The following is a 12940-nucleotide window of genomic DNA, read 5'->3' on the forward strand; positions in this document are numbered from 1 at the left end:
CAGACAAGCAGCAGCACAGGACTCTAATCCCTGAGAGAAGAGAAGCAGAGGCCCCAGGCCACTGCCTAGGGGGAGCCTCCAAGCTGCAGTGCAAGGAGCCGTGGCCTTGCCGAGGTAAGGAGAGAGAGGCGAGAGTTCCTGGAAGCAGAGGTGGCTACGATGTGCGGGTGGCATCCCAGTGAGGAGAAAGCCGCACAGACAGGGAACTCCAGAGTCCTCTCAAGCTTTTGGCAAAGGGGTCCTCTCATGTCTTTGGCTAAGTATCAATCTGTGCATGTGTGAGAAAAAAACCTGAGGCCTGGAGAAAAGAAAAATTGGATTTTTTTTTCCCAATGAATCCAAGCAGCTCTTAGAGTTCACGTAAGCCATCAGCTGAAGTGGAGACTTCTTCATACTGGGGGCACCGGGAATCTTTCAAAGAGACACACACCTTAGTAGTGGCTAAGTTAGTCCTAGAATAAAGGGTCTGGAACAGCCATATAAAGCGTCTAAAGGATCAAACTGATGATCCGAATTATCTAAGCATACACCAGAACAAAAATCCAGTACTCAACAGCTAAAATCCACACTGTCTGCATCCAATCAAAAACTGCCAGGTATGCAAAGCACAAGGAAAATATGACATATCATCAGGAGATAAACCAAAGACCAGAACAGAAATAACAGAGACAAGAGAATTAGTAGATGGGAACCTTAAAATAGCTATTACAAATGTTGTCAATGAACTTGAGAATGTACAAGAAAACATAATGAGAGAAATGGAAAAAAAAAGACTGGGGTTCCCGTCAAGACTCAGTGGTAACAAACCTGAACTAGTCACCCACGAGGATGTGGGTTTAATTCCTGGCCTTGCTCAGTGGGTAAAGGATCCAGTGTTGCTGTGAGCTGTGAGTGGGTGAAGAATCCAATGGTCAGAGGATCCAGTGTTGCTGTGTAGGTGGCAGACACGGCTTGGATCTGGCGTTGCTGCAGCTGTGGTGTAGGCTGGCAACTGCAGCTCTGATTGGACCCCTAACCTGGGAACTTCCATATGCCAAGGGTGCAGCTCTAAAATCACACATACACGAAAGACTAAAGTGGGACTTTCAGAAATGAAAAATACAGAATAGGAAATGAAAAATATACTTGATGGATTTAAAAGCAGATTAGATAAACGGGAATAACCTTAACCAAGGAGGTGAAAGGTCTGTACATGGAAAACTGTAAACTGCTGATGAAAGAAAGTGAAGAAGACACAAATAAGCGGAAATATATTCTGTGCTCATGGACTGGAAACTTAATTCTGTTAAAACGTCCATATTACCCAAACCAATTACAGATTCAATGCAATCCTTATCAAAATTCCAAAGGCATTTCTCACAGAAATAGAGAAAACAATCCTAAAATTTATATGGAGCCACAAAAGACCCAAAAACAGGCAAAGCAATCTTGAGAAAGAAGAACAAAGCTGGATGCATCACACTCCCTGATTTCAAACTATATTACAAAGCTACAGTCATCAAAACAGTATGGTACTGGCATATAAACAAACACATAGAAGGATGGAACACAACAGAGAGTCCAGAAATAAACCCACAGATATACAGTCAACTAATTTACAACAAGGGAGCCAGGAAATTCCATATGCTGTGGGTATGGCCAAAAAAGAAAACAAAAATGGCCAAGGAACTGAGTAGAAATTTTTCCAACAAAAACATATAAATGAAGGGGAAAAAAAAAAGAAAAAAGAAAAAAAAAGGAGTTGCTGTCATGGCTCAGTGGTTAACGAATCCAACTAGGAACCATGAGGTTGCAGGTTTGATCCCTGGCCTCGCTCAGTAGGTTAAGGATCCAGCGTTGCTGTGAGCTGTGGTGTAGGTTGCAGACACGGCTTGGATCCCTCATTGCTGTGGCTCTGGCGTAGGCCGGCTGCAACAGCTCCAACTGGACCCCTAGCCTGGGAGCCTCCATATGCTGCAGGTGTGGCCCTAGAAAAGACAGAAAGACAAAAAAAAACCCCAAAAAACAAAAAAAAAACCATACAAATAGCCAACATGTATATGAAAAAGTGCTCAACAACACTAATCATCAGAGAAATGCAAATCAAAACCACAATGAGACAGCATCTCACACCTCTTACAATGGCTATGATCCAAAAAGACAAGAGGTAAGTTTGCCAAGGTTGTAGAGAAAAGGGAACCACTGTACACTGTGGGAGTGTAACTTGGTGCAGTCACTGCACAAAGCAGTATGGAGGTTCCTCAAAAAATGAACACTAGAACTACCATATGATCCACAAATCCCACTTCTGGGTATACATCCAGGAGAAATGAAAACAGGGCCCCAAAGAGATAACTGCACTGCAGGTTCACTGCAGTGCTATTCACAACAGCTCAATAATGGAAACAACCTAAGTGCCCACCAGCAGATAAACGGATCGAGAAGATGTACGTATACAATGGAATATTATTTAGCCATGAGAAAAAAGGAAATCTTGCTGTCTGCAACAACATGGATGCAACTTGAGGCCATTCTGCTAAGTTAAATAAGCCAGACAGAGAAAGATAAATACTGTGTGGTTATCACTTACATGTGAAATCTTTTATTAAAAAAAAAAGAACTCCCTGGTGGCCTAGCAGTTAAGGATCCAGCATTGTCCCTGCTGTGGTGGGAGCTGGATACCTGGCCTGGGAATATCTGCGTGCTGCTGGCACAGCCAAAAAAAAAAAAAAAAAAAAAAAAAAAAAAAAAAATCAAGCTCATAGAAACAGAGTGAGAGAGCGGCTGCCAGAGGCTGGGGTAGAACAGGGAGAGGCTGATGGAAGGCACAAACTTTCAGCGATAAGATGAGTAAGGGCTGAGGATCTAAAGTAAAACAGGATGACTGAAGTCAATAACATCGTACTACATAGTTCAAATTGGCTGAGAGAGTCGAATTTAAATGTTCTCATAAAAAAGACAAATACACGGGGGGGATAGATATGTTAACTTAATGGGGGGACTCCATCTGCAGTGTATACACCTATCACATCACCACAACGTACACTTTAAATAGTTACAACATTATTTGTCAGGTACACGTCAATAAGCCTGAAAGATAAAATACTCAAAAGAAAAGAGGGAAGGGAAGGGAAGGAAGGGAAAAATAAATCAGGCAGTCCTGTGGGGGAAAAAACAACACTTTTAAAGTGTTGGAAGAAAAGCACAAACCCAAAATTCTGTACTAGCAAAAATGTCTTTTTCAAAAATGAAGGGAAAACAAAGATTTTTTTTTAAACCAAGAAATTCACTGCCAACAGATCTATACTTAAAAGGTGTTAAAGGGCTTTTTAGACAGGAAGAATGCCAGAAATGGCAACTATGTGGGTAAATATAAAGTTTTTCTCATTTTAATTTCTTAAAAAGATAAACAACCTTTTAAAGCAAAAATAATCCCGATGCATTGTACAATATCTAGCAAGTAAAAATGAAATGTTTAACACTAAGAGATGCGGGGCAGGAAGCAGAAGTACATATATTGCTGTAAGGGTCTTACACTATACATGTACTGGTATGTTATTATTTAAAGTAAACTGTGACAAGTTAAAGGTGAATAGAACAACCTCTTTAAAAGAGAGGTATAGTTAATAAATCAATAGTAGAGATAATATTGAATCATTAAAAAACAATTCAAAAAAGGCAGGGAAAGAAAAAAGAACTAAAGACTAGACGGGACAAATAACAGCAAGACGGTAGATTTAAACTCAACATTATTATAGTTACATTAAATGTGGACGGTCTAAACACTACAGTTAAAAGGCAGAGGTTATGAGACTAGATGAAAATAATCAAGACTACATACTATCTACCAGAAATTGACTTTAAATATAAAGAAATAGATTAAAAATAAAAGACTGGAAAAAGATGTATTGTACAAACATTAATTTTTTTAAAAGTTAGAGCGGCTATATGAATATTGGACAAGGTGAATGTCAGAACAAGAGACATTATCGGGGGGGGGCGGGAAGGACATTACATAGTGATAAAGGAGTCAACTCATAAAGAAGACAAATATCCTAAGTACTATGACCTAGTATTAGAGCTCCAAAAGACCTGAAGCAAAAACTGATAGAATTTTAAAGAAACGCTGCTATCACAGTTAGAGATTTCAATATTCTTCTCTCAGTAACTGACAGGATAAGTAAAATTAGTATTTGAATGGTTTCGGAGCAAAAACATAACGAGCAAGTGGACGTATAAATAACTCACTTCACCTCAACTTACTAAACTTGTATCTTGGGGCAGAGAATGGTACAGATTTGACACAACACTGAGACGGTAATATTTCAGGTTGAAACCTTGAATTATCACCAGACAGAAATGTGTATAATGCAGTTCTCTTGTGGCACAGCAGCTTAGGGATCCAGGGCTGTCACTGCAGTGGCTTGGGTAGCTGCTGTGGCACAGGCTCAATCCCTGGCTGCAGAACTTCCACACGCCATGGGTGCAGCCTCCCCCATTTCCCCCCCCACCACCCGCCGCCCCAAAATGTGGCTGTAATACTTGTAGGGACTTCTTACCATATTGCTCACAGGAGGGCAATGCAAATATTAAGCAAAGGCTTAAGCTAAGCTTCTGGAAAGTATGAGCCACACTGGCTATTACAGTAAGACTCACTTGGGTCTGTGCATTATATGTCACTCTTGCAGTCATTTAAACATTTGGTAATAATGTAATCTATTACTATTTGAAAGGACACAGAATAAATTTTTTAAAATAATTATTTTTATTGAGTGAAATCTGAGCGTCTTTGTGAGTATGCATAAAGTGAAACTGAATTCCTTAATTCACAAGGAAATTACTGGTAGACACCATATAAACCCAGCCAAGGAAGCAATATCCTTTATAAGCTGAATTTATGATAACCAAAATTACAAACCACCTTAATGAAAAGCAAGAGTCGTATCTATGGACTTTGTAGAACCTACTTTGAAAAACGTAGAAATGGCACATTCAAGGTGGTTGTTTTTTAATAGACCTTTTTTGTGTGCGTGTGTGGCTGCACCTGTGGCACCTGGAAGTTCCCAGGCTAGAGGCCAAATCAGAGCTGAAGCTAAGGCCTACACCACAGCCATGGCATATCCAAGCCACATCTGCGACCTATACTGCAGCTTGCAGGAACACAGGATCCTTAACCCACTGAGTGAGGCCAGGGATAGAACCCACATCCTCATGGATACTAGTTGGGTCCTTAACCTGCGGAGCCACAATGGGAACTCCTTAACAGACTTTTAAAACAAAAACTTTATTTTCCCAAACTGATACATACATTTTTTTTTCCCCTAGCAGCTTGATTATCCTCTTAATCTCTACCTCAGAGGAAAAGTTTTTCCACCCTGGAGGCTGGAAGGAAGCCTATTACCATTTCAATGTCTGTGCTAGGTCAGTGATAGGTCTGCATTTTGAATATACTGTCTCTTGAAAACCCCAATGAGGTGAGGTTTGTTATTCCCAAGTTGCATTTCTTCTTGAAAAAATAAGAGGCTTAAGAGATCTCTAAATTTCCCTCCAGTTTTAATATTCCATGACTATATAAAATGCTGATGTCTATTCCTGAGAAGCTTACAATTTGGTTAGGGATTTTAAGACAAGTAACAGTAAGGTGCCAACAAAAAGTATAAATAACCTCGACCAGCAAAAATTTCAATGTAATCTGAGTGATGAGTGGCTCTGAGAAATCAGGTTAAAACCCAGTCAATAAGGATACAAGAAACAGAACAGACAGGAGATGAAGTGAGAGGAAAGAGAAGGGAAGAGAGGGAGAGCCACGGAGGAGGAGAGGAGAGACAGGGCCGCCAAGGCTGAGCGGTCCCCACAGGAACGCACCACTCAGTCCCCTTGGTCCTCTAGGGAAAGTCACCAACCAAAGACACCCCTAGAATCACTGAACTGAGTAGCTTTTCGGAAGAACATTTAAACGAGGCCCGTTTAGCAGCTAAATTTAAAATTACGAATTAATGAATTATGCAGATTTTCAAATCAATTACTTAAAAAACCTCCTAAGTGACAGTTTTGTTTTTTGTTTTTTTTTGTCTTTTTGCCATTTCTTGGGCCGCACCTATGGCATATGGAGCTTCCCAGGCTAGGGGTCCAATCAGAGCTGTAGCCGCCGGCCTACGACACAGCCACAACGCGGGATCTGAGCTGCGTCTGCAGCCTACACCACAGCTCACAGCAATGCCGGATCCTTAACCCACTGAGCAAGGCCAGGGATCGAATCTGCAACCTCACCATAATACTCTTGTGTCTTCTGACTGCAAAGTACAAAGAAAGGAACTCACCTCTATAGCAAAGATTCCTTTGTCACGCCCGTAGAGTTTCATCTCTTCTGGAAAATGCTGAAAAGCGTTTATGTAAGGGATACAGTCCTCTTCTGCAAACCTGCGTTTTTGAAAAGAAAGAGTTTCAATAAGGGATGTGTACGAAAAAAGAGGTAAAATGTATCTCAAAGACAAGGTAAGACGCAGTTGAGTATATACCCTATAACCTAAACATTTTTAAGGATAATCATGCTGAAAATAGATACTATGCTCTGTAGCCATGTGTGCAGAAAACATTTAGTTGCTACCCAATAAACTCTTACACTTCCGGGTAAATAGATACAACAGTTCTAGAAGGTGCGTTTCCTTTGTCTGTCTGTTTCTAGCAGGCTTGCAGACAGGGCAGTCCTGCCTTCTCTCCCGCGCTGCCCTCACACGATTCGCTCCACTTCTTCAGGGAGTTCGACCTTGACCCTGTTTCTCCTGTTAGGGTACCTCCCTTGCCCACCATTCTGTCCCCAGGACCAATGACACTGCCTGGAAGGGCCTGTCCTGGAAGAACAATGACAGGAACGTGTAGACATTCACCACCCCGTCTCAACATCCAGGACAGAGCAGCTAATCCAACATTTCGAGTAAAGTATTGAAACTGAAGAGAAGAGCACGTGTATAAATAAGTGCACACACACACACACACACACACACGCACACGTACTGATCGCTCACTCACTCAACAGAAATGTGCTGAGCACTGTAGCCCCGGCATACTCTAGGCTGGGGTACAACCGCGAGCAGAAGAGGAAAATATTCTAGTTCCTGCGGAATTTCCATTCTAGTGAGAAGAAAAAGAGGACAAACCAAACAAATAAGTGAATCTATGGTATGTAAGTCGGAGAAAATAGGAAGAAAAATAGAGAAGAACAGAGAATGAGAGGAATGGGGTATAGCAACCTGTGCCCCCTCCCCCCCACGGCTATAGATTAGGTTTTTGTTTTTGTTTTGTTTTTTCTTCTTAAGGCTGTACTCGCGGCACATGGAAGTTCCCAGGCTAGAGGGCGGAAGCGGAGCCATAGGAGCCGTAGCTGCCAGACTACGCCAGAGCTACAGCAATGTGGGATCGGAGTCACATCTGAGGTCTACACCACAGCTCATGGCAACACTGGATCTTTAAGCCACTGAGTGAGGCCAGGGATTGAACCTGCATCCTCATGGATCCTAGTCAGATTTGTTTCCGCTGAGGAGTTCCTGTCGTGGCTCAGCGGAAACAAATCCGACTAGGATCCATGGGGATGCGGGTTCGATCCCTGGCCTCGCTCAGCAGGTTAAGGATCGGGCATTGCCGTGAGCTGTGGTGTAGGTCGAAGACGCGGCTCAGATCTGGCGCTGCTGTGGCTGTGGTGTAGGCCAGCAGCTGTAGCTCCAATTAGACCCCTAACCCAGGAATCTCCATATGCTGTGGGTGTGACCCTAAAAAGACAAAAAGACCGGAAAAAAAAAAAAAACAAACCCAAAAAAGATTCGTTTCCGCTGAGCCATGACGGGAGCTCCTGATCATTTTACTTATGTATGTATTTGCTCATCTGTTTCCGCCTCTAAAACGTCACGATAGCAAGGACTTCATCTATATGCTTCACAACCGTATTGCAAGGGTCTAGACTCTAGAACACCTGCATACAGTAGACGGTCCATGAATATGTGTGGAACAAAGATACGTGGAGGCTATTTTTATTTATTACTGTTACTTAAGCAGGCAGGGTCCTTTAAAGGCTATTTTAAGGGTTATGAATTTATGCTAAGGACTACAGATGCTGCTAAAGGGTTTAAACAGGAAAGGGAGGGAGTTCCCATCGTGGCTCAGTTGAAACGAATCCGACTAGTATCCATGAGGATGCGGGTTTGATCCCTGGCCTCACTCTGTGGGTCGGGAATCCAGCGTGGCTGTGGCTGTGGTGTGGGTTGTAGACGCGGCTTGGATCTGGCGTTGCTGTGGCTGTGATATAGACCGGTGGCTGCAGCTCCCATTGACCCCTAGCCTGGGAACTTCCATATGCCGCGGGTGCGGCCCTAAAAGGCAAAAACCAACAGGGAAGGGGTGCGCAGAGTCACTATAAGAGATATGGGTATGGTGGCCAGGCTCATGCTGTATTTCCTTCAAAAGGCAATATTGTTAAATTGGTTTTTCAAACTTTGGCAAGAGTAATTCTCAAACCCAGGTATCCATAAGAATCCCCCTGGAGGGCTTATTAAAACAGAGATTGCCAGGCCCTGTCCCCAGAGTTTGATTCAGAGGGTTAGAACAGACCCAAGAAGTTGCATTTCTAACACACTCCCAGGTGATGCTGATGCCGCTGGTCAGGGACCACACTTTGAGAAAGTGGGACCTAGAGCTCTTTTCCAAGAAGGGCAGAGAGAGACTCAGCGGTGAAGTCTCTTCTCCTCCTGCTCCAAGCACTTACACCAGGGCCCAAACGTGTCCCCCAGGGCAGAATAAAAGCCCTCCAGCTAACGAGAGCTCATCTCCTCAAAAGCACTCCAGACTTCCCCTTGGAGGGAGAGGGAGGAAAGGACAAAGAGAGAAGGGCAGGGGGAGAAGCAGAAGGAAAGGGGGCGAGACAGAGAGACAAAGGTGTGGGACCTCATCTCCATCCTTCCAACCACACGGAATATTCTGAGAAGGACTGGGGGCAAATATTATTTTCTTCGTCTTGTTAGACTTCTGGGCGTTTTGATGGCCGCTTACAGACTCCCCTGAGCAGGATGGCTGGCCCTTTATCCAGCTCCAGGGGCATGATTAGACTGCTGTTTCTGCAAGATCCCTCTCGTTCTCGGGAGGAAAATGGATGGGGCGGCACAAGGCTCACTTGGGGGGCGAGGGTGGAGGCAGGAGGAAGGGGAAGATGAGAGTCATCCCGGAGGTATAACCGCAGGACGGGACGACCACCCGGCTGTAGAGAGAGCAAAGGGTCCAGGAGGCACCTTGGGTTTCTGTACGGGAGGCACCAGGGTGCAGGGTGCCTATGAAGAGCGGAAGCGCTGGCTCCAGGAGAAAGAGGATGAAGCGGTGTCTAGCAGGCCGCTGTATATACGGGTCTGGCCTCGGGAGGCAAGTCTGGGCTGGAAACAGAGGTCTGGAGTCATCGTGCGGATGGTAATTAGAGCCTGGGGAAGATGAGCTCACCCAATGAGAGCCTTCAGAACGAGATGAGGTTTTCACCTTAACAGTAAAACTCCCTGAATCACGGGCCATCTGCAGGCAGAGTTACTCACATCGGGGAAAAGCCTTGTTACTTGGTTGACGTGGCCAAATTCAAAAGCACTGTCCTCGTTTACCAGGGGCACGTCACTCAATCACGGGCCTAGCGCCAAGCATTAGGGGAGGACGGAAGGGACCCTGGGTGCCTTTCCCGCGCACGAGCCACGGAAGGCGTTTCAACCCTGCAGGCAGCGGTCACGACTGGCCTCACGTTACCGGTGCGGAAAGAGGCAGAGACAAGGACAAGACCCCAGGACAGAGGCAGGAGTCAAACCCCAGCGTCTGGTTCTAAATCTGTGTTTTAAGACCACTCTGCACACTGATGAAGCCCAGATGCTATTTAGAGCACACAGGAAGCACGGAAAACCGAAGACATCGATGATTTGGCGTGTCTTCGATTTGATGAGACGTTCTTACATGGGACATCAGAATTTATCTTGAAAAACGTAACTGCTGACTCTCTACATAACAGGCTCCTCCAGCAGTTCTGTTTTCAAGTTTAGCTCATAAACATAAACGACCTACACTTTAGCTCTTACCACCCCCAGTGTGTGCTTCTGGGCAACCACGACTAAGCATTTGCCGATGCAAGGGTCATCGGTTTATCCGCTCTCTTAAAAAGGAAAAATACTTCATGTTACTACTCAGGTAGTAGTAGTACCATGAGGCATTTAAACACCTTGAAATGACAGCTATCATCTCTACAAAAGAAAAATACTTCATGTTACTACTCAGGTAGTAGTAGTACCATGAGGCATTTTAAACACCTTGAAATGACGGCTATCATCTCTACAAAAGTCGCTTTTTACCTTCAAGGCATTTTACTCGCGTTATATAGCCAAGTTTCTAGTACACCCACAAGATAAACGGCTTTATTTCCACGTACACGTAAGGAAACCAAGGAGGTGACCGACTCGCCGAGGGCGGATTAGGTTTCGCGTTAAAACGCGGACCACCTGCGCTCTCCCTTCCGGAGACCAAGCCTCCTTGTGAAAGGCAGACTGTCCAGAGGCCGACCTCCAGTTCACACCGACCCTCGGCCAACGCGTCCTGTGCGGGAGGCCAGCTTACCTCAAAAGGTCCGAGAGAGTAACTGTCTCTCTCTGCCAAAGCAGGGACAGGTAGCAGAAGGCCAGCGTCCTTGGCACTGTCATCTTCACAATGTCCTTATCCTTTCGAAGCGAGTACTCAACTCCGTCCAGGGATCCAGAACACACAGACGTTTCTTGAGGGAAAAAACGGAGGGTTTTTTGTTTTAAGCGCAAGTCGCTGTTTTGAACCACAAAGGGAGAAAAACAGCAAGATCCAAAGAGGTATTTTGTGCCGCAGGCCAGGGGGAGTCTGGGAGAGGCGTTTTAAACACCTTGAAATGACGGCTATCATCTCTACAAAGAGCAAGCTGGCAATAAAAGGCAATGACAATTTAGAAAAAAAACTGCCCAAAAAAGGTAATTGCTGGTTCTTGGTGAGAGAGGGTGAGCTGAGATTCTAAGGAGGGATCTGCTCCTTGGAATTATTTTTTAGGAGCGAACACGACCAATTTTTTGTGTGAACAGGAACAACTTTTCAGGTGAATGAAAGGAGAAACGCCGACAAAGCGAAGCAAAAAAGCGGGCCTGCTCTGGGTCACCCCAGCCGACCCGGCCCCTCGCCGGAAGGGCATCACTTCACCCTCGGCTCTTTCACTCCGCAAATACTAATCCAGCTCCTTCTTTGTGCCACGCTTCTGGGTCTGGGGAAACGACAGCGTCCGGGATCTCGTCTATCTTAAAACTCACACCCCAGCAATGGGAGACAGTCAACGAACGAACCGAAAAAGAAAAACCAGCCCCGACAGAGGGCGGTTGAGCGCAACACAGAAACACGGCGATGGGGGGGAATGGGGGGGGTACGAAACGACGGGAAGGGGAGAGGCATGTGCGGTTTCACCCGGGGGGTCAGGGAAGCCTCTCTGGGGAGGGGACATCTGCACAGAGACCCGGACGAATTCAGAGAAGAAGAACGCCAACAACACCGGCAGGGTCACCGTGAAGGGCGAGCAAGGAAGCCAGCGTGGCGAGAGCACGGCGGGCGAGGGGAAGGTGCTCGAGGGGAGAGGAGAGCCTGAGCAGCCCCAAGGTTAAAGGGCTTTGTCGGGCCTGATTCGTACATTAGTTTGATTCTAGGGACGATAAGTAGTTGCCGGGGGGCTCTAAACAGAGGAGTGATATGATCTCATGTGTGCTTTTTAGACGGCTACTCTGGGAGTTCCCCGGTGGCCTAGTGGTTAAGGATCTGGCATTGTCACTGCTGTGGCTCCAATTTGATCCCTGGCCCAGGAACTTCTGCACGTCACAGGTGCAGCCAAAAAAATAAAATAAATTTAAAAAAGGAAAAGGTTACTCTGGCTGCTGGGAGAATGGGGTTACGGGACGGCACACAGGCGGCGGCCACTCCAGGTCAACAGCGATAGCACGTGTGCTGGAGCGGCTGGATTCTGGACATTCTTTGAAGGCAGAATAGTAAAGAGGATTTGCTATTGGATTGGATGTGACCTATGAGAAAAAAAGAGAAGACCAGTAGGATTCTAAGCTTTTGGGGCAGAACAACAAGAAAGAATGGACCTGCCATTTACTGAGACAAGAAAGATGGCAAAAGAGCAGGTCTGACAAGAGCAATCAAGACATCAGAACCGTACATGTTAAGTCTAAGATTTGATTCAACATACAAACGGAAGTGTTGAGTCGGCAGCTGAATATAAAAATCCTATAGCTGAGATGTTGGCAAGAGGTAAGAATTTTAGAGTTGTTAGGATATAGCTGGTGTTTAAAGCCACGAGTGAGGGGAGATAGAAAAGCAGGACTAGGAATGACCCTGAAAGACCCCAAGTTTCTTGGGCAAAAACTCTCCAAATTATCCCTCAAAATCCCCTTTTCCAAATCTGTAAATCCCTTCTTCGTGGCATGTGTTAGTAACTGAATGTTTCTTCTCCACGTGTGCGTTTGTTGTCCAGCTCCTTCCGCTACAATCTCAGCGCCTTGAAGACGGACGGTCTTGCTCACCACTCTGTCCCGTGCTCACCACGGTCCCCAGCACACAGGAGGAACCCAAGAAATATTTGGCGGCAAACTTCCAAGATTTCATGCTAGTGAAATGATTTGAAAAGCACGCAAAGATTCAAGGTCAAGGCCCGTTGTGGCAATACTGTTTATAATATGAAAAGAATTTAAAACAATCTGAGTGATTGGAATAGAAATTTAACTAAGTAGCTCCATGCAATGGAGCTGCACATAACGATTTACCTGATGCTTCAGATCCATGGTTCTCAAAGGACCGCCCCTAGACCGGGAATAGAGGCCTCACCTAAGAACTTGAGAGCTCAAGATGAGAGGCAAGAAGTCCCCGTTTTAAATCAAATTCAGGGAGTTCC

The 12940-nt window shown here is 45.1% G+C and overlaps 1 protein-coding gene across 4 annotated transcripts in view; it reads right to left on the reverse strand.

Moving 5' to 3' along the window:
- Positions 1–12940, reverse strand: part of TAF1B (TATA-box binding protein associated factor, RNA polymerase I subunit B) — a 59023-nt gene that overhangs the window by 30987 nt on the left and 15096 nt on the right. For all 4 annotated transcript variants that reach the window (XM_021087859.1, XM_021087860.1, XM_021087858.1 and 1 more), the window contains 2 exons: positions 10603–10756; positions 6300–6399 (listed from right to left, as the gene is read on the reverse strand). In XM_021087859.1, coding sequence (XP_020943518.1) covers positions 6300–6399; positions 10603–10756 — 254 coding nt within the window. The remainder of the gene's footprint in view (positions 1–6299; positions 6400–10602; positions 10757–12940) is intronic.

The sequence above is a fragment of the Sus scrofa genome, chromosome 3 (assembly GCF_000003025.6).
Source record: "Sus scrofa isolate TJ Tabasco breed Duroc chromosome 3, Sscrofa11.1, whole genome shotgun sequence".
NCBI classification, from domain to species: Eukaryota; Metazoa; Chordata; class Mammalia; order Artiodactyla; family Suidae; genus Sus; species Sus scrofa.